General features: G+C 31.5%; 5 protein-coding genes and 1 non-coding gene across 6 annotated transcripts; all 6 read left to right on the forward strand.

The window, feature by feature from the left end:
* Positions 1–2,502: 2,502 nt before the first annotated feature.
* LOC124929780 lies at positions 2,503–4,512 on the forward strand. Its single transcript, XM_047470172.1, has 4 exons — positions 2,503–3,042; positions 3,125–3,686; positions 3,743–4,222; positions 4,313–4,512. The coding sequence occupies exons 1-4, from the start codon at positions 2,503–2,505 to the stop codon at positions 4,510–4,512; spliced, it is 1,782 nt and encodes a 593-aa protein (XP_047326128.1).
* A 1,106-nt stretch (positions 4,513–5,618) lies between these two features.
* LOC124933031 (cytochrome b5) lies at positions 5,619–7,424 on the forward strand. The gene is made up of 3 exons (XM_047473753.1): positions 5,619–5,866; positions 6,521–6,587; positions 6,963–7,424. Exons 1-3 carry the CDS (start codon positions 5,780–5,782, stop codon positions 7,220–7,222), a joined length of 414 nt encoding a protein of 137 aa, XP_047329709.1. The 5' UTR covers positions 5,619–5,779; the 3' UTR covers positions 7,223–7,424.
* Positions 7,425–8,153: 729 nt separating this feature from the next.
* On the forward strand, positions 8,154–9,577 carry LOC124931320 (monothiol glutaredoxin-S10-like). Its single transcript, XM_047471755.1, has 5 exons — positions 8,154–8,541; positions 8,644–8,717; positions 8,967–9,041; positions 9,212–9,238; positions 9,348–9,577. The coding sequence occupies exons 1-5, from the start codon at positions 8,267–8,269 to the stop codon at positions 9,422–9,424; spliced, it is 528 nt and encodes a 175-aa protein (XP_047327711.1). The 5' UTR covers positions 8,154–8,266; the 3' UTR covers positions 9,425–9,577.
* Positions 9,578–10,362: 785 nt separating this feature from the next.
* Positions 10,363–10,435, forward strand: TRNAK-UUU. The gene has a single exon. It is a non-coding gene; the product is annotated as a tRNA-Lys (tRNA).
* A 104-nt stretch (positions 10,436–10,539) lies between these two features.
* On the forward strand, positions 10,540–12,509 carry LOC124933081 (E3 ubiquitin-protein ligase RNF4-like). The gene is made up of 6 exons (XM_047473807.1): positions 10,540–10,574; positions 11,058–11,314; positions 11,400–11,454; positions 11,707–11,768; positions 11,924–12,141; positions 12,284–12,509. Exons 2-5 carry the CDS (start codon positions 11,066–11,068, stop codon positions 12,128–12,130), a joined length of 573 nt encoding a protein of 190 aa, XP_047329763.1. The 5' UTR covers positions 10,540–10,574; positions 11,058–11,065; the 3' UTR covers positions 12,131–12,141; positions 12,284–12,509.
* A 3,781-nt stretch (positions 12,510–16,290) lies between these two features.
* Positions 16,291–20,349, forward strand: LOC124929395 (FHA domain-containing protein FHA2-like). The gene is made up of 3 exons (XM_047469746.1): positions 16,291–17,002; positions 18,974–19,131; positions 20,022–20,349. Exons 1-3 carry the CDS (start codon positions 16,333–16,335, stop codon positions 20,247–20,249), a joined length of 1,056 nt encoding a protein of 351 aa, XP_047325702.1. The 5' UTR covers positions 16,291–16,332; the 3' UTR covers positions 20,250–20,349.
* Positions 20,350–20,602: the final 253 nt, after the last annotated feature.

Genomic DNA, 20,602 nt, shown 5'->3' on the forward strand with positions numbered 1-20,602 from the left:
TTTATTAGATTATTTAGAATTCTTAATTAAAATATTAAATAATATTGATTTGATTTAATTAAAAAGAAAGAGAAAGATATAGTCTTTAGAAAAATCAAAGAAGAAACTAAGTTGGTTGATCTTCTGACATATGTAAGATTAAAGTAGAAAAAAAAGTAATGACAAAATTTTTAAAATTCTTAAAAAAAAATACATTTTATTATATTAGTATGAGTTTATAAAAACAAGTGAGGAAAGGACGTGGAAAAAGGCAATACAATAAAAATGAGGACATAAAACAACACATGTTGATATAAATAGATTGTAGTCTTTATTCACAGTGATTTGTGTTTGTAATGTGATTTGACTGTTACTATTAAATTTTTTTTTGTCGTTTATTTATTATCTTACAATCAAAATTAGGGTTTGTCTAGTTTTAATTATTAACCCTCCAATTTTTTAAACTTCTTAATTAAACTAGGAAGATTCTTGTGCGATGCACACGAATAATAATATATTTTTATAACGTCCCACATTCATAAAATTTGGTGTTGAAATTAAAATATAAAATATTATTAGGCTAGTTGGTTAAAGAGTTGTACTTGTTTTATTAGGGTGTGAGTTTGAAACATACCTATAGCATTTTTAATTTTATTTTTAACCGTTTTAAGTTTATGGGCGGGTCAACCCAGAATCCAACCCAAATATCTATTTACTCTCACATATATATTTAAATTAACCACAGTTCTCGACCCGACAATCCGGAGACTTTCAAAATTAAGAATCATTATATATATAATATATATAGAGAGAGAGTTAAACCGTTTTAAAAAAATATGGATAATTAAGGCAGTATAGACATTGGAGTTTTTATTTTAAAATAATAAATAAAAGATATTAATATATAATAATAAAATAATTTAAATAATTTGATGATTAAAAACGAATTAAAATAATATTTAATTAATTTAAATTATTTAAATAACTAAAATTCAAACAAAATAAAAGTGCATATGTAATTGTTGGTTATATAGTTACTTGATTATTTTATTATATTTATTTATGTACATGCTTACTTCTTAGTTCACAATGCATATTTCCTATATTTATTATGTATGTAGTTGATGATTACATTTTTTTTATATAGAATAAGTTTATAAATTCAATGTGAAATGTCTTTAAAAAGAAGAAAAAAAATGTTTGGGATCATTTTTTTTCTGAAAAAATTGTATTAAAAATAGGAGTTACAAGTATAGATACATATAGTATAGATGTGATAGCTTGCACTTTTCCAAAACAACACATATCATTTTCTGTCCTACCCACCTTTCAAACAAATTTTCCTAAACTACCCACCTTTTCATTCACATTCCCAAACTATCCACTTTTCTCTCTCTAAATTATTAATCAACTCATTAATTAACTCACTCTCTATCTTAACCCACTAATTAACTTCCCCTCTCTCTAAACTCATTAATTAACTCTTCTCTCTCTTTCAACTATTAATTAATATCCTCACTTTTAAACTATTAATTAATTCAATTAAAATATATTATATAAATATTAAAATAAAATAACACATATGTTTTATTTTTATTTAAATCTATAAATATAATATATATAGTTCAAATTAAATACACTAAATTAAATAATTTAAATAGCTATTATAAATTAAAATAAAATAGAATACATTACATAAACGGGAACTTAAAATAAAATATATTACATAAACATTAAAATAAAATACATTTCATATCAACTTTTGTAGTGATTTGTCAATCCAACTTTTGTCAATTTTATCTTTTAGTGATTTGTCCATTCAACTTTAAAGATTCATATCAACTTTTGTAGTGATTTTCCAATCCAACTTTTGTCAATTTTATCTTTTATTGATTTGTCCATTCAACTTTAAAAATTCATATCAACTTTTGTAGTGATTTTCCAATCCAACTTTTGCCAATTTTATCTTTTAGTGATTTGTCCACTCAACTTTAAAGATTCATATCAACTTTTGTAATGATTTGCCAATCCAACTTTTGCCAATTTTATCTTTTAGTGATTTGTCCATTCAACTTTAAAGATTCATATCAACTTTTGTAGTGATTTGTCAATACAACTTTTGTCAATTTTATCTTTTAGTGATTTGTACATTCAACTTTAAAGATTCATATCAACTTTTGTAGTGATTTTCCAATCCAACTTTTGCCAATTTTATCTTTTAGTGATTTGTCCATTCAACTTTAAAGATTCATATCAACTTTTGTAGTGATTTTCCAATACAACTTTTGCCAATTTTATCTTTTAGTGATTTGTCCATTCAACTTTAAAGATTCATATCAACTTTTGTAGTGATTTGTCAATACAACTTTTATAATCTTATATTTATAGTGACTTGTCAATCAAATAACTCCTCATAGTATTGAGAATTCAAATAGATTCACAAGGTTAGACTTTTTTTAGTTATGTTAGTTTGATTTTTATGTATTTGTAATTTATTATTAATACTTTTTTTATTTGTGATAGATGGATAATCTTCTCAACGAAATTGAAAGATCAAATGCAATATACAACTTAAGTGGTGTTGATGCTGATCAAAATCATAAAAATGAGTTAGAAAGTGATGAATCTGAGTGCGATGAAATACACAATGCAGAGCAAGATTATAGCACCGACAACGATGATGAACATATTCCAACTGCTCCTTGGTTTGAAACAGAAGAGATTAATGTTAATTCAGGTAATTGTTCAAACATCGGTCCACTCGACTACAATTTATTTGAAAGTCAATCTTTTACAAATAAACAATCTGCAATAAGTGCGATAAAAGAATATCATATCAGAAGTTCTAGAAATTTTCATGTTGTGAAAAGTGATACAACACGATATGAGGCATCATGTGTTATGAAAGATTGTCCATGGAGAATTCGAGTGATGAGATCAAAGAAATCTGGGTTGTTTGTAACCACTAAACTACCTGCTGAACACACTTGTGTATTGATGACACTAGAACGAGATCATAAGAAACTAACGTCCAGAATGATTGCAGATGTAATAAAACTACAAGTAAGTATATTGAATAGTTTATTACTTATAAATTTATTAATTTTATGTCATGTTATAAATTATTTTCCTATATTTATGTCAGGTTATAGATAGTCCTTATCTGAAAGTAAGCAACATCCGAAATCAAATTACATCTATGTACAACTATCATGTTAGTTACAAGAAAGCATTGATCGGAAAGCAAAAAGCAATATCAGATGTTTATGGCGATTGGATGACTTCTTACGCTAAACTTCCTATATTTTTTAGCGCTTTGATACATTTTAATCCAGGAACAATTGCTTTCATTGATGCTGAAGCTCATAGTACAAAACCCAACACATCTGTGTGCAAACGTATTTGGTGGGGATTTAAACCAATGATTGATGGATGGCAGCATGCTCCGCCTGTTATTAGCATCGATGGTACTTTTCTAAAAGGAAAATACAATGGGAAATTATTGATTGCAATGGGTTCTGACTCAAATAATCAACAATATCCCATTGCATATGCCTTAGTTCATGAAGAGACAACCGTCAATTGGTCTTGGTTTCTACATCATCTCCGACTATATGTTTGTCAAAATAGAAAGGGTGTATGCATTATTTCTGATCGACATGCTGGAATTATTGAAGCCATGAAAATGGTAGAAAGTGGTTTCACAGGTGAGTGGGTATACATCGATTTTGTTTGTTGCATTTACGCAGTAATTTCTGTTCAGCTTTTCCAGGCGCACATTTGAAGATGCTCTGTTGGATGGCCGGAAGTACTTCTCAGGTACGAAAATTTGAAGCAGCAATGACGCAAATTAAAGAAATTAATCTTGATGCAGAAATATGGTTGCGAAAGATTCCACTAGAAATGTGGACTATGTCTCATGACGGAGGTTATCGTTATGGCCAAGCGACAACAAATATGGTTGAAAGTTTCAACGGACTCTTACGCTCGGCTAGATATCTACCAGTCACATCAATGATAGAGTATACATATTATCGATCTGTGAAATTAGTCTCACAAAGACGAACTGCGACGTTTAATGACCTTCAAAATGGTCAAACTTATTGTCAAAGGTCAAGAGAATTATTTGAAACTGTTGAGAAAAAAGCATCATCACACAAGGTTATTCCATACAATGAACAAAGAGGAGTCTTCGAAATCGTTACTGCACAATACAGAACCATAAATGGATATTGGAAGGGTGGTAATAAACATAATGTGGATTTATATAGAGGTTTTTGCTCTTGTGGAAAATGGAGTAGATATCATTTTCCATGTTCACATATTGTGGCAGGTTGTTTGACATGCAACTTAGATTGGAAACAATATATTGAATCATACCACAATTTATCATCACTTTGTGAAATGTGGAAATACGAGTTTAACCCAATTCTTAATCAAGCATATTGGACGTTTCCACTCGCAAATAATTGGGAAATGTATGGTGTTCTCATTGCTGATGAAGACATGAAGAAGAAGAAAAACCTGGTATGAGGGGTCAAAGTTTGCGTATTCGAACTGAAATGGACAACCCTCGAAAAGTGAGAGTTTGTGGACGATGCGGACAAGAAGGACACACAAGACGGAGTTCGCGATGTACTAAACGTGATTAATATTTATTATGTCTTTTATTTTATTATAATGTTTATGTAATGTATTTTATTTCGAAGTTTCAAGTTTCAAGTTTCGTTTATGTATTTTATTTTAATTTATAATATCTATTTAAATTATTTAATTTAGTGTATTTAATTTGAACTATATATATTATATTTATAGATTTAAATAAAAATAAAACATATGTGTTATTTTATTTTAATATTTATATAATATATTTCAATTGAATTAATTAATAGTTTAAAGTGAGGATATTAATTAATAGTTGAAAGAGAGAGGAGTTAATTAATGAGTTTAGAGAGAGGAGAAGTTAATTAGTGGGTTAAGATAGAGAGTGCGTTAATTAATGGGTTGATTAATGATTTAGAGAGAGAAAGGTGGGTAGTTTGGGAATGTGAATGAAAATGTGGGTAGTTTGAGAAAAATTGTTTGAAAGGTGGGTAGAAGAGGAATACTTTAAAGGAACTGCCCCCTAATAATAAATAATTTAAAAATACTTTTTAAATCTGAATACTAATATATATAACATTAATAATTACTTTAAAAATTTTAAAATTTTTAAAAATAAAACTGAACTGAATATATACATTCAGATATTTAATTTATTATTTCTCAATTCAGATTAGATCAGAAAGTATTTATGTAACTGTAATCTTGATAGAATAGTCTCATTAAATGAGATTTAGGTAATATCATTTAATATTTTAATATGATCTATAATAACCCATATAAAAATAACCCACCTTTTTATACTAAAAAATTATTTATTTATTATAAAAATAACCCATATAAAAATAACCATCCTTTTTATACTAAAAAATGAATAATTTTATTTATTTATTTACTATTAAATAAATATAATATTAATTTATATGTAAATTTATTTAATTTAATTTAGTTGTAAGAAGTTCATCACCACCACCAACCCCACTATCCAACCAACCAGATTGAATCTACTACCCCCATAGTTTTCACCAACCCCTCTTCTTCTTCTTCAACACCCTTTTTCATAATTAAGCCCCCCATTCTCATTCTCTCTCCAATTCCTTGCACCTTTCCCTCTCTCTCTCTCTCTCTCTATCCGACAGAGGAGCTTGTGGCTGCAACACTATCAATTCTTTTCAAATCTTCAATCTTCTTCTGATAAATGGGTGCAGAGGGAAAGGTCTTCAGCTTGGCCGATGTCTCTCAGCACAACACCCCCAAGGACTGTTGGTTAGTCATTGGTGGGAAGGTATGTATTTAGATTTATACATTTTCCATCAAATTTTCTATTTTTTATTCGCATTCTTCTTCATTTCTCCTCGGAATCATGTGGGCGTGTTTCAGATCCGGTCAATTTTGCATCTTTCAATCTTTTTGTTTCTCTTTATCATTGATGAACCGATTCGTATATTCTATTGTTGATCTGGAATCATAGATCTGCTATTTGTTTATGTCGTGGTTTTGGTTATTCTGAATCCCTTTTTTTCATTTCATTTGGATCAGTATTATGTTGAAAAAAAACCCATGCATCAATTTGGCTCGATCTTCAACATTGCATACCCAAATAATTTCTGAAATTATTTTGTGTATACATTAGGGACACCAACTCTTTCTTGCATCAATTGTTAAGTCACGAGGATCCAATCCTATTGGAAACTGTGATGACAGCTAATATGCTTCATAATCATATACATATTTTCAAATGAAATGGTTGCTTTCAATGGATTTTTGAAATTCTTCCTAGTTGATTTTATGTAAGGTGTGTGCCATTTGCAGGGGCATGAACTGCTTTAGCTAGGATATTTCTTCATACCCTCTTCATTATGTTTTTAGGGTTATGCTTGAATTTATATCCTATATGGAAGAAATGAGATATCATTTATTCTTGAATTCATTATTGTAGGTGTATGATGTGACAAAGTTCTTGGAGGATCACCCCGGTGGTGATGATGTTCTGCTTTCTGCAACTGGTAAAAATAATAAATAGTTGATAGAGACTGCTTGATTTTGCCTTTGCTAGAGTAATTTGTTCTTCATATATGTGAAGTATGATGAAGGGCTGCATGCTAGGTTTCAATTTGAGAGTCCATATAAGTTCCATTTGATTAAAAAACTGAAGGCTTGCCTATTTAGAAACACCTTTGAATCTGGATTTAGGTGAGAAGTATGACTAAGCTCTCTGTCCAAATACACGATTGTTATAAATGTTTGTTGTGTTTTTTTCTCCGGACATCACAATTACATGGATTTATGAAATGGGTTCTATCATTCAAACAAACATTGATGGTTCGATTTAAGAATGGCTCTTATGCTATTCCATGTTTGATATTGTTGATGGTTTATAGGGAAGGATGCGACAGATGATTTTGAGGATATTGGGCACAGCAGCAGTGCAAAGGCGATGATGGATGAATACTATGTTGGTGAGATTGATTCGTCAACTATTCCTAAAAATGTCAAGTACACTCCTCCCAAGCAGCCTCATTACAATCAGGACAAGACTACTGACTTTGTAATCAAGCTTCTTCAATTCCTAGTTCCCCTCATTATCCTGGCTGTTGCTGTTGGTGTGCGTTTCTACACAAAGTCATCATCTGCAAACTGAATTGATATAATCCCTTTTATCTTTTATCTATACATGAAAAAAACTGAGTCACTTGTTAGGACTTCATGTGCTCGTTTTAATTTCTTTTCTTGAATTGTCGGACATGAGAATCATCCATCTTGGATCTTGGTTTTTACCTCCGATGAACCTGTCTTTTTTCAGATTTCTAATATGATGAAATTGCCTTGCCTTATTTGATCTATTATTCATTTTTGGTTTGAATCAAGATATTCTATGTCATGATTGTGTTATTTATGCCATCTTTGAATATGTTCTTTGTGAATTTTCTTATGGAGAAGTTGACAAATTTCTTTGAAAATGAGCAATTGAACTTTCTCAACCTCCATAGTTTTTCCTTTTCACATTGGAGATGGATTTTATGCAAAAGTTAGACTGTATTCTTTTACTATATTCACTTTTTTGTGTTTACACTTTTAGAAGCCATGGGATCAATAGTACATGTCTTTCCATATCAAGTTTAGAAGCCATGGTGCAATAGTACACTTCAATTTGGCATGTTAGCCATTTTCTCAAGCTTTGCACACCATTTCATTCATCTCAAAACCCAAACTAGAATCACTAGAATTGGAGAGCTTAAAATGACTATGATCATGAGGAACAAATGTAAGTTTGAGATGAAAAGAACATATTAGATGGTGGGCAATGAAGTTTTTTTGAAAATTGGATCAACTTCTTCATGACAATACATAGGATTCATCTGATAATTATTGGATCAAATTCAATTTAGAAGTCTTTCTCCAATCCAAGCAGAAGTAATGGTGTGACACAATTATGCTGGCATCAAATTTGGGTACTCATAAATTATCCTATGTATGGTTTAATTTGATTGTGATATCAATGAAATCTAAAATTTATTTGAAAAAGTAAAACCTCCTAGAAAGTAGAAACTGAGCACAAACAAGCCAAAATAAATCGCAACTGAGGTACCAAAAAAGGGAAAAGGGTTAGGCGTATAATTTGGTGGTGGCTGCGCAAGAAAAGAAAAGAAGAAAAAGGACATACAAGACAAAGCGAGGTGCAACAATGGCTGGCGCTGCTACTCTTCTTTCCGGCGTCTTTTCCCCGGCCTCGATTCGAACTCCTTCAATCTTTTTCCATCATTCCCACTCTCTCTCTCGTCCCCGTATCTTCATTCCTCCGGGCAACGTCATCAATCCTTTCAATTGTAGACTCAGCTGTTATGGGTCCACGAGAGGGGCGATGTTCAAGGTTCAAGCTTTATCTGCTCCCTCGGAGGACAGTGTCAAGAAGACAATCAGCGAGAATCCAGTTGTTGTTTTCTCCAAGACATGGTGTTCGTAAGTACCCTACTCCAAATTAACCCTCATTGGAACTTTTATTATGGGTGTTGCAAATTGATTTGATTTGGTTTGAGAACTGATATCTGGGTTCCTATTAAGGTATTCCGCTGAGGTGAAATCACTGTTCAAGGATCTTGGAGTGAAACCACTTGTTATCGAATTGGATCAAATGGGTGTGTGTTTCTCTTTCTTTCAATTCATATGAATCCATACAATGCATACAAATCCATCCCCCTTGTTATCGAATCAGATTTATCAATTATCTGTCACACAAATTCAGAATTTTGTGTAACCTGCTCACCTGTTCATGAGTAAAACATGTATCTGAAAAATAAAAATACCCATCAAACTATGGTAGTAAGTAACCCTATGATATGAATTAGGTTCATCAATACTTACATTCAAGATAATTGCTTTCACAGGACCAGATGGAAATGAATTGCAGATTACATTGGAAAGGCTGACGGGCCAACGTACTGTCCCAAATGTTTTCATTGGTAATATATGTTATTACATCTGTTAAACTTGGTTCAAAATTCTTTTCAACTTTAAGCATGTGATTTGCCCTCTATTGATCCTCAAATGGAGGTATCATTTGTGTTAACCATTATCTTTTTCACTAGTAGCTGATGATTGGCATTTGTGTTTTTAACTTTTCTATGAGCAGGAGGCAAACACATTGGTGGTTGTACAGGTACTTTGTTCTTTTCATTATTTGTAAGATGAATGCTTGTTGTTTTGTCTGATCATACTACCTTCTATGTTGTATACACAAAATGAGTTTGATCATCTCAAAATTGCAGATACGGTTCAGCTACATCGGAAAGGAGAGCTTGAACCATTGTTGTTGGAAGTTGGAGCTAGACCAACAAAGAGCTAGAGTTTTTATGATTCATGTTTTTAATTAAATGTTCGGTTTGTTTCCTAATACGATAGACCCGGTCTTACAGTTTTCTTTTTCTGATTGTCTTAATTTAAACACCATAGTAATGTTGAAGAGAAGATTTTGCTTCAAGGAGAAAAGAAGTTTACATGTCTGGTCTCCATCTTTAAAGGGTGGAATCATGATCTGTCTTTGTTAAAAATGAACCAAATTATGTTATTAATAAAATTAGGAGTTGTATTTCAGCTCCCATTTCAGTGTGAAAATATCAAATTGGTTGTATTGTTATTATCTTCATTTGTTAACTATTGAAAATTTTGAAGAAAATAAATTATTACAAATATATGAAGTTTTGATAAATAATTTCTATTCCACTCCAAAGCATCTTTCATCTAGACATACTCTTCACCAACAACATTTGACTGCGAAAAGCTCCCAATAGAGTATAGCCTTTGGTGTGCTTTGAATGACTTAGCCTCCAGCCCTACCTATTCAAAATGAACCTTATTAGTCACTAAGTTCGCTCAAGCGTCTTGATCCCACGTAAAGTATGGTTTTCTCAATGATTATAGCTCCGCGCACCCAACAAGGGACCGTCATCTTACCGCCATCTTCTGATACGAGTGGCTCTGGGTCAGGTCACAAACGCAATTAATTTGAACTCTATCGTTTCATTTTCTAATTAAACTAGTCCAAGGTCTCATATAATTCCACTATAATTGAACTTTAAAATTGACCCATTATTTTCTTGTTTGATAAAAGGGTTAAGGTAAATAAATAATAACAATACAAAATACATTCAGAACATTAAATAATAATAAATCATGAAAATTTTGGATACTTTTAGATTTGAGAACCAAGTGAAAGTTAGTTAAACATTTCAACAGATATTTCAATATATAAAATATATATAGTATAAATATTTGAATCAAGTTGCCGTCTTAGCTCAGCTGGTAGAGCGCATGGCTTTTAACCATGTGGTCGTGGGTTCGATTCCCACAGACGGCGTTTCAAGTTTTGTTTTCAAAACAAGCCGCCATTTTTTTTACGAGTCTTCATTTGGGCCGACATGCCTACGGTACTAATACTCAAAACCCTTGGCTTTGCCGGCTCACGGCTGCATTACAGTTTGATCATTTTCTTTGAGGTGAGTTATTTTGCTGATTTGTTTTTACGCGATATCTACCTTATACGAATTGTTGATCATATGCAGATGTGGGTTCTTGATTTTGAACTGTTTGTCTAGTTTTGTACTTGGAATTGGTTTGTTTGTTGAACTGATCAGTCTTTATGAGATTGTATAAACTTGGATCTTTTAGCTCTTCAATCTTATCTCACGGGTAGCTTAATTGGTTGATCATGTATACCCTTTAGAGACTGGAATATTTAGCTTTTGAGGTTTGATTCTCCTGATTGTTGTTATGATTATAAGTTTTGGGAATTTCATTACAGATTAAAACAAGGATAGCAGATGATTGACAAAATGCCTTGGAATGAACTTTGTCTGCCTTTAGTTAAGATATTTTAGATTTCTATCAATGTCAAAGTGCAAAGTACTAGTTTTGCTCTTTCTGTGTTACTTATCTTCATTGAGATCAAACATTAAAGGTGTTTATGTTGCTGTTTTCAGAAGCTAAAATGTGTAATGAAGAAACTAGGGTGTCTCATCTAGCTCTAAGAGGATATGCTAGGAACTCGTTGTTTTTGAAAATGACACCAAGTGTTGATCTGAATCCTCCTCCGCCACCACCTAATGTGAGCCATGATCAGGCTTCTGCACAACAAATGCAAAGTGGTATTGAATTGTTGGTACCACAAATAATTGATGTTGACTCAATTGATGATGATGATGATGTTGTTATATCCTCTGCCCAAGCATTTGCTGAAGTATTTCTCCTTCAAATTGATTAAACATCTTCGTCACTTATTTAGTGTTTGAGTTATCTTTCATATTTCTTTTTTGGTTTGACAGGCTACAAAGAATTCCAGAGCAAATCGCAGAAAAATAGTGATTGATCTTGATTCAGGTGATACACATATTTTTGCAAAAATATCATTTTAAATATTAGACTCTTTTGTTTAGTGTATCTGGAGAAACACCCTGAATGATGTTCTTATTCTTTTATGCTATGATTTTGTATATCTAGACATGCCTATTGAATTGAATTGGCAGCATAACTATCCACATGTAGCGGTGAAATAAGAAAACCACCAGATTATGACCTGGATTTTCGCGTCATTATCTTTTATCATCACCTTTCCTTGAATGTTTACCGCAGATGAAGGAACTCTGCCAGGCCTTCAAATGAGTACAGTCATAAATTATTATCAGCATGTGAAAGTAAGTAGTAATTATTATCAGACAGTCAATTTTTATTTTTTTTACACGAGAATTCAGATTCTACCAGAGAATTGAACATGTAGAATCAGGTTGAAATACAGATATACTTATTCAGTGTTTTATGATCTCATATGGATTTATTTATTCAACTGCAGAAAGAAAAGCCAAAGCCAAAACCAAAGCCTGTTTTTTGTTGTCCAGTGTGCATGGACTCATTGAAAAATGAGATGTCCACCAAATGTGGTCACATCTTTTGTATGAAATGCATTAAACAAACAATTACTGTTCAGGGAAAATGCCCGACCTGTAGACAAAGAATTACCATGAAGGATACCTTTAAGATCTACCTTCCGGTTAACTAATTGAGCAAAGGGTATGATCTATGTGCATACTCTTGATCTAATTTGATACTTATTGGGTCATTTTGCTTCTCATAATATTAACTGCATGTTTAAGCTAATCATTTGAAAGTCATTTAATTGATTGTAATTATTCCTTACTTGCTTTCTTTACAGGATATAGAGGAGCTGCTATACACACTCCCAGATTATAGTTGTATTAATTATTGATCATAACAATCTCCTTGTAATGAATAGAAATTTCTTTGGGGGTGGGAAACTGGTTTAGTAAGGGTTTTTTTTCTTCTTTTTTTAAAAAAAATATTTGTTTATTTCCTGAAGAAAACTAGAATGATCGTCTACAGTTATACCCGATTCAATTGAATCGGGTGAACGCAATTAAGCCAAGTTTATTACTAAATTGATATAAAACATTTGATTATTGTTGTTCAGCTGTAGTAATTTTTTACTTTTCTTATTCAAATGAAACTGTGTTTCACATAATATTTTTTTTGTTATATTAAAATAAAATTTATATTACTAAAATTACACTGTAATTTTTGTTTCTATTTGTATTATGATCTAAAAAATTTTGTTTCGGAAAATTATTTATATTTTATTTGTTATGTTTATCAAAAGTCATGTTAATTTAAAAATAATTTAGAACATGAATTTAAAAGTCACAATATCTGACCAAAAATCAATATACAATTCTAAGTTGGTTGGGTTATTTGAATTTAATCTAAATAAGCTATATAGTATATACATCATCTATCAAATATATTTATATGTCTAATATATTCTTACTCAAATAATCTTAAAAAAAAACACTTTTAAATCATCTATATATCCAACAAAGATAGTTATACAAATTATTTTAATAAAAAACCAACTAAAATACTTTTTTTTTAAAAAAATATCTTTTGTTATATATTTATATCATATATATATTTCAACCAAAATATCTCATTTATCAATAATCTAGGTCCAAACATAGTTAATATGAAAAATGACCTGTGTTAATTTCAGTTGGAATTAACCTAAATGAGTTTGCATAACTCATCAACTATATAATTTAAAATATTTTTATTTTTGATAAAAATATAGTTTATCTCAAATTGCATATTACCTTCTAATATAATTGAGTACTATGAATTCTCAGTTTAACTTTTAAGTGGACATTTCTTCTTACTTGTCATCTATTACCAAATAATAAAGCAATTGTGTATTCCTACGGGCTTATGGAATATTATTTCGCCTAAAAATATGTGTAAACAAATATTTGTCGAGGAAAAGTTAGCCTTGAAAAATTTCTAGTTGTATAAGAAATGTGTCTATGCATATTATCTTTGAATAGATTTGAGTACTATGAATTTCTCAGTATAACTTTAAGTGGACATTTCTTATTGCTTTTCAATTGTTACCATAATATAACAATTGTGTATTCCTACGGGCTTGTGTAATAATATTTCGCCTAAAAACATGCGTAAGGAAATATTTTGATGCCGTAAAAAATAATGGCATCCACAATCCCGTAAAGCTAAAGATGATATTAATAATATTGTCCAGCATGGATAACATATTGAACATAACATACCTTCTTTTGGTTGAACGCGAAGGAATGATTTTAAATCTTTGATTGCAATGAAATCTGTAAATATGAAAGAATTTGAATGTTTTAGGAAGAAATGAAACTTCAAACTTAACTCAAATTCATTGTCTTACCATAAATTGGTTTTGAAGACCTTCATTTCTTTTTATCAACTATTAAAGAAAATCTCATTAATATATGCATTTGTCAAACCTAAATCATATTGTTGTGTAGCAAATTATCAAATAATTAGGTCGTTGAATCTAGTCTCAATCGCGGCCAACCCTAAATCAACTTGAGTAACAATCTACCTGTTAGAATAAAGAGAAATTATAATTGCATTATATAGATTATGTTTATTATATAGACATTATATTAGACTTATAAAAAAAAAAATATAATATTATATTATATTAATATTATCACAATTTTTTTATTATTATGATAATATCTTGCAAATATATTATTTTTATATTATAATACTATTAAAGAGAAATACTTCATAAAAAAAATAAAAAAATTAGGCCATTGAATCCAGTGTCAATATCGCGATTAGACGATAAAAAGCTAGTCGTAATAAAACTATGAGGTCCACCATTCCCTCAAGTCAAAGATGATATTATTAATCTGGTCCATAATGAATAACTTATCTAACATAATCAGGTCATCTAAATTAGATTGTGTAGCAACCTACCAGGTCATTCAATCAATTTCTAGATTTTAATAGGATATTTTTTAAATCGCGACCAAACCTAAATCAACTTGCGTAGGAATTTACCCAAGAAAATATTTATAAAAGATGAAATAATTAGGTCGTTCAATCATATCCTGAATTTTCATCTACTATCGTGAATAATCAGCTAATAAAATGCTAGCAGTGAACGAATAGTCAGCCCCAAATACTATATTAATAATCTTGTTCATCATGTATAACTTATTTAACATAATATACCTTTGTTACTTTGAGCGTGAAGTAGATTATTTTAAATCTCTAATTGTAATGAAAATCTACTGATATAAAAAAAATATTTTCATCTTGAGGAGGTAACTTAATATTAAGTGTTTTAAGTTTATTGATTAAACTTTGTATTAGACTTTTATAATGGTTTATTTATTCTTTTACTCAAATCCTGGTTTGATTTGTTTGTCTCCCTATTTAAGGAGTCATAAGACTTTGTAACAGACAAATTGAGATTTTTATGGTTACAATCTTTTTCTTCGCCACTTATGTTTTTTAACCGTTGAGATTATCGAGAAAGTCTTGTTTAAAGACATAAGACATAGATGGCTTAACGCATAAAATTTGATTTCTCATTGCATTATTAGGCTCTCCAAGCCCATTAAGATATTGTTGGAGACATTTTTTTATTATCAATGACCTCAATTACTTTGGTTGTCATTCTGCAACAACAATTGGTTTCAACCTTCACTCGCAACAAAGATTTGGCTCTGTATTCGTTCATAGAAGTGACATCTTTAAGAACTAATCATTCTTGAGATTTCTTGTTTTTAATACCATTTATGTCTCCCTAATTTGAAACCTAAAGGTCCATTATATTTTTGGTATTCTTCCTTTAGAATCTTTATAACTTTTTGAAGTCCAAGTTTTGACAAAAGTAACTTTAATTGGTGGTAATAAAGAATTCAAGATCTAAGAGACAACTTGATAATTCTCTACCTCTTCTAAATTAGTGGGATATTTGAGGTTCCATCAATGAACCCTAACTTAGTTTTGCTCTTAACGCGACATGAATCCCCTCACTCCATCTTAGGTAATTTTTTTTCATTGAATGGTGTCCACCAATGAAGCATGATCTGGGTTATTCGTAAAACTGAGGTTGAGCGGGTCATCGTTGTATTTCTTGATTTTCTCTCTTGTATCATTGTCGAGTAGAATTTTGCTCTGATACCATGAAAATAATTTGGATTTTTCTTTACGATGAAGAAAATGAATGACAAACAAGATGATCTTGAACCCTAAAGTTCGATTAATAAATTTGGAGATTATTTAGATAATCTTAAAAATCTAAATCTGTAACAAATTCTTTATGACTTATTAAATAGTGGAATAAACAAAACAAATCAATAAAGAATAAACCAATTCTTATAATTATAAGTCAAATACAAAATTTAATTAATAAACTTAAAACATTTAATTTTACACCATCATCCTCAAGTCATACAAAAATCTAACTATTTTAACCTAATTTTTTAATATTTTATAGTAGGGTTCTAAACTTGTTAATTTAGTAACGATAAAAACTAAACTCAAAATTTATTTACTTTCACATATGTAGCAAACTTAATCATAACCTTCAACTCGACAACCTAGAATTAAACCCTGTATGGTGATATAATATTAAGACCGATCTTATGATAGTTGTTTATGGCCAATTGTGATAATTTAAATTATATGTTACATATACTAAATAAATTTTGATTTAAAATGAAGAAGTTATAATGAATTATTTTTATTAAAAAATTAATTTATATCTAGTAAAATTATTCAAAAAAAAAATAAGCCAATTAATTATCAACAAATACCCCGAAAACAAGGCCCAAACATAAAATATAATTATTCAATTTGGCTCTCCATACTATCTATCTATCTAGAGAAGAGAGGTGAAGTTCTACAATGGGGAGCGGCGGCGGCAGCGACGTGGAAGCAGGGTTTGCAAAGCTACAAGGCGAAGACTTTGAGTACTTCATGCAAACCTACTCCATAATTCTAGGTCGAAACAGCAAGAAATCCACGGTCGATGTCGATCTCTCCTCCCTCGGAGGTGGAATGAATATCTCTCGCAACCACGCTCGCATCTTCTACGATTTCCAGCGCCGCCGATTTGCCCTAGAGGTCTTAGGAAAAAATGGTTGCTTTGTCGAGGGTGTCCTTCATCTTCCTGGGACACCCCCTGTCAAGCTTGATTCGCAAGATCTCCTTCAAATCGGAGACAAGGAATTCTATTTTCTCTTACCTGTTCGAAGCATTCTTGGCGGTCCGATCGGTCCTCGCCACCATGCCAGTCAACCCTCTTCACATCACCACCATTTGCCGCCGCCTGCTGCTTCTGCGCCGATGAGGGCTGTTGTAGCCCCTTCGCCGCCTAGGGCGAGTTATGGTTCTTCGAAGAAGAGTTCGACTTCTAGGGCTGTGAGTAATGAGTATTTTGAGGATGATATGGACGATGATAATGATCGAGGCGATGGTGCGGATAAGGTTGTTTGTAAGAAGATGAGAAGAGGAGAGGGGAATGAAGGCTACCGTTATGGTTCGGGTGGTAAGGCTGCTATGCAGGGGAGTCTAGGTGAGTGACTTCTTTCTCATTCTCTTTTTGTTTGGGCTCAATTCATGCTTGATTTTGATCCTTATGTTCGTCCTATCTGTGATACTTTGGGTGTTTAGAAATGGATTCATATAAGAAGTGTAGAACTACATAACATAAATTAATGACTAAACTGGGAGAGAATTTAGCTCTTCTAAACAAGCTTATTGGTTTGAAAACTAAACAACTTGATCATAAGTCATCTACTATGAAAACTGCCTCAAAAGTACTAACATACTGGAAAGTAAGGGATTTGGTTGGAGGTTTTTTTATTCCTCAAAATGAACTTGTACATACCATAAATTATCGTTTTCTACGAATGTTTCTAATGCAAAAAGGTGGATTCGCGATATAGTTTCTCAAATGGGAAATTAATTCATTGCCTTAGACTCTTAGGTGTAATTTCACCTAAATTAGAATGAGCCCGAAATAAGTGATCACCATAGAGCAAGTTTGTGAAGTAAAGTAAGTTTCAAATATGAAATGCGAGGTCTAAAGGGAAATGGAAATTTAAGGATTGTAAATTACATGATTGTGTGTTATGATCAATAAGTTGAGAGAAAAAAAAGGAATTATAGATGTGGAGGAAGAGTATATGGGACACAATGATCAAGTGTACATGGGAGCCAAGCATCACCCAAACCATTGATATTATAGTCATTACAAAGTTAGAACACTTAATCCTCCAGGGTGAAGGATGTGAAGCCATTTGAGGAACATGAAAGGTGAGGTTTATGCTTAACATATTTGGATTTGAAAGTCCTAATGTAGAGACCATCCTTATTGGACATAATTGTCGAGAGATGTGTCGCAAGGAGGGAGTATCCACTCCTTGTTTTGTGCACAGTTGAGATCAAGACTCATAATAAGTTGACTTTTGATGTGTATTAGATTGCCACCAAAATTTTGTACAACATGAATCTAATTTTTACTTGGCGATGTATACCTTGAGAAAATAACATGACTCTTAGCTTTACTAACTTCTTGCCATGAAGATTAACCAGCATTTGTCCTTCAATTGTTCATTCATAATGCATTTACTAAGTGTCAAATTGTAGTCTCTCTAATTTTACTTGGGGATGTATACATTGAAAAAATAAGAAGACTCTTAGCTTTACTAATTCTTGCCATGAAAATTAACCAACATCTTTCCTTCAATTGTTCATTCATTATGCATTTACTAAGTGTCAAAATAAACTATTGCATATTCCAAAGAATTAATAAACATCTATATGTTCCATGAAAATTGTATGAGATGAAATGTACCAGAAGAATTTAGATTCATTTAATATTCGATTCGGTTATTCTAATTTGTTGCTTTGCTTTATTATATCTTAATATGACTAATGCATTCTAAAAGTAGATGTCCTAATAAATTGAAAGGTTTGTTACTTGTTAAATGTTTTGTAAGATGTAATTTAATGGCAAGAGAAAAACTCCTAGGACAAAATTAACAAGTTAAATTGCATAAAACCTATATCATTATGTATTCATATGCTTGTTGTTTTCAGCCATGCAGAATTTTTGTACGTGAAAACAACCATGCAGGAGTTATTCTAGTTACGTGAAGTTCATTACACTTTTTTTTTGGGGAAATGACATTGTGTCATTTTATTAAAAGATAAAATCCTAAATATCTTTAAAAGAGTTTTGCAAAGAAGTTCATTACACCTTATTGTACAGTTCGATTGGGAGGAATTCTAATCTGTTCTGTACCTTTTATAAAAATGGAAAGTAAGATATTTCGGTATTTGGTTGATATCGTGTGGCTAAGAACAAAGTATGTACAATCTCTTGATTTGTCTGGGGACGTATTGTAATTTTAGCTTTTCTTTTAGGACCTAGTATGAAGACTATTTAAGAAGGAGAATCTGGAAATTATTAAAACATATTAGTTGCTCATAATTGTAGTACACTGCAGTGAAAATCTAACATTGTATAACTGTTCTGCAGATCGCAAAGTTGAGGCGAGATCAAGAGTTGACAGAGATTCTGACAATCAGCAGCTTCTGCAGTTGGAAGAAAAGGACATTGTATCGTCTGTAGCAACTGTTCTTTCAGATCTTTGTGGCCCTGGGGAATGGATGGCGATGGACAAACTTCATTCAGAGGTACATACTTTCAAAAACTAAGGGCTAAGGCTTGTTTGACCAATGACCTGCCTTGTTTGAGATGATTCCAAATAATCTTACTACAACCAACTATCAACTCATTAATCATATCATTCAAATCATCAACCAAGATACTCTACATTTTTTTAAAAGAATAAAATTATGTATTCATTATATATTTATACTCCTAGTGTCTTTTTACACAAATAACCCCAATTACCTGATTTTTTTTATAACCTACACCAAACAGACAAGATAGGCTTTTTTGAAAATAATCACTTGGTCAAATAACCCAAGATCAAACAAGGCCAAACTTTTTTTAGGGTGCCCTCTTCTTTTATTGGTTGGCTGCTAATAGAAGTACATCAACAGTATGATGTTACATGGTATTGATTTTGCTTGATACTAACCAGAACAGTTAACAAACAATTACTATATTAGCGTGTTAATGAGAAAACAGACGGCATAACATTTATACTATAATGCTATTCCCTAATAAACTCTAACAAGTAATTAATGATAATATTATCTAACTATTGGGCTTAGGTCAGGCTCATTATGGTATGTGACATGGAACTTACTATGTCCATATCTCCTAATGATTGAAGTCTGTTGAACCTCTTTATTGTCTTTATATACTTGAGGATTAGGAATTGGACAAAAAGACAGTTTTGTGGGTAAATAGTGAAATTTGATAAGTTGGAAGAGCAAAATAGAAACGACTTCACGTGAAACTCAATTAATTACATCCACGCTTGTTACAACCATAATAGTGTCATCCACCAAGAAATTTGAAATTGTTTTTGTTTCATCCACCAACCATAATAGATGTGTTTTTACATTCCTTTGCATGAATCGTTTAACAAAATGGTAGTGTCTTGTTGGTGCAGTTGTGGGAACAGTATGGGTCAGTTTGGCATCACAGTCGAGTAAGGCGATACCTGACAAGTGAGGATTATCATCCTCCTGCTGGTTCTCCAGAAACCAAAGGAGTAAAGCAGCCATGGTATGGGTTGCTTATGTTGTTGAGGAAATACCCTGAACATTTTGTCATCAACACTCGATCTAAGGGGAGGTTCACACAAGAGTTTGTCTCTCTCGTCTCTCTACTCTCATGATCATTCGATCAGTTGAAGATCGCAGTCAAGTTTGTATGTTCTATTTCTTTTAGATTTGGAAAATATGGATTTTCTTATAGATTTAACAAAATTTCATGTGTCATCTTATATTTTCCCAAAGCCATGTTCAGCACTTTGATGTAATTATTTTATATGCTCTGGCTGGGGTATGGGTATTATAAGCTCACTGAGACTCTATTAAGGAGTGAGTATAAAAAGGTAGAGATTAGGGTTTAGGGAATGGAATGAATGAATGATTGAACATGAAGATTGTACAAGTCATGTTGGCTTAGATGGTTGATTTCTCCAAGTTTAAGCCATTCCTTTCTCATTTCTAGGTATTGTCTTGCTAT

The sequence above is a fragment of the Impatiens glandulifera genome, chromosome 3 (assembly GCF_907164915.1).
Source record: "Impatiens glandulifera chromosome 3, dImpGla2.1, whole genome shotgun sequence".
Taxonomy (NCBI): Eukaryota; Viridiplantae; Streptophyta; class Magnoliopsida; order Ericales; family Balsaminaceae; genus Impatiens; species Impatiens glandulifera.

Bases quoted from the DNA above. Each gene is read 5' to 3' on its own strand.
- LOC124929780 (XM_047470172.1), top strand. From the start codon at position 2,503: ATGGATAATCTTCTCAACGAAATTGAAAGATCAAATGCAATATACAAC. The intron at 3,043-3,124 runs GTAAGTATATTG...TATTTATGTCAG, and splicing joins CAGATGTAATAAAACTACAA to GTTATAGATAGTCCTTATCT. The intron at 3,687-3,742 runs GTGAGTGGGTAT...ATTTCTGTTCAG, and splicing joins GGTAGAAAGTGGTTTCACAG to CTTTTCCAGGCGCACATTTG.
- LOC124933031 (XM_047473753.1), top strand. From the start codon at position 5,780: ATGGGTGCAGAGGGAAAGGTCTTCAGCTTGGCCGATGTCTCTCAGCAC. The intron at 5,867-6,520 runs GTATGTATTTAG...TCATTATTGTAG, and splicing joins GGTTAGTCATTGGTGGGAAG to GTGTATGATGTGACAAAGTT. The intron at 6,588-6,962 runs GTAAAAATAATA...GATGGTTTATAG, and splicing joins TGTTCTGCTTTCTGCAACTG to GGAAGGATGCGACAGATGAT.
- LOC124931320 (XM_047471755.1), top strand. From the start codon at position 8,267: ATGGCTGGCGCTGCTACTCTTCTTTCCGGCGTCTTTTCCCCGGCCTCG. The intron at 9,042-9,211 runs GTAATATATGTT...TTCTATGAGCAG, and splicing joins TGTCCCAAATGTTTTCATTG to GAGGCAAACACATTGGTGGT. The intron at 9,239-9,347 runs GTACTTTGTTCT...TCAAAATTGCAG, and splicing joins ACACATTGGTGGTTGTACAG to ATACGGTTCAGCTACATCGG.
- LOC124933081 (XM_047473807.1), top strand. From the start codon at position 11,066: ATGTGTAATGAAGAAACTAGGGTGTCTCATCTAGCTCTAAGAGGATAT. The intron at 11,455-11,706 runs GTGATACACATA...TGTTTACCGCAG, and splicing joins AGTGATTGATCTTGATTCAG to ATGAAGGAACTCTGCCAGGC. The intron at 11,769-11,923 runs GTAAGTAGTAAT...ATTCAACTGCAG, and splicing joins ATTATTATCAGCATGTGAAA to AAAGAAAAGCCAAAGCCAAA.
- LOC124929395 (XM_047469746.1), top strand. From the start codon at position 16,333: ATGGGGAGCGGCGGCGGCAGCGACGTGGAAGCAGGGTTTGCAAAGCTA. The intron at 17,003-18,973 runs GTGAGTGACTTC...ACTGTTCTGCAG, and splicing joins TGCTATGCAGGGGAGTCTAG to ATCGCAAAGTTGAGGCGAGA. The intron at 19,132-20,021 runs GTACATACTTTC...TTGTTGGTGCAG, and splicing joins TGGACAAACTTCATTCAGAG to TTGTGGGAACAGTATGGGTC.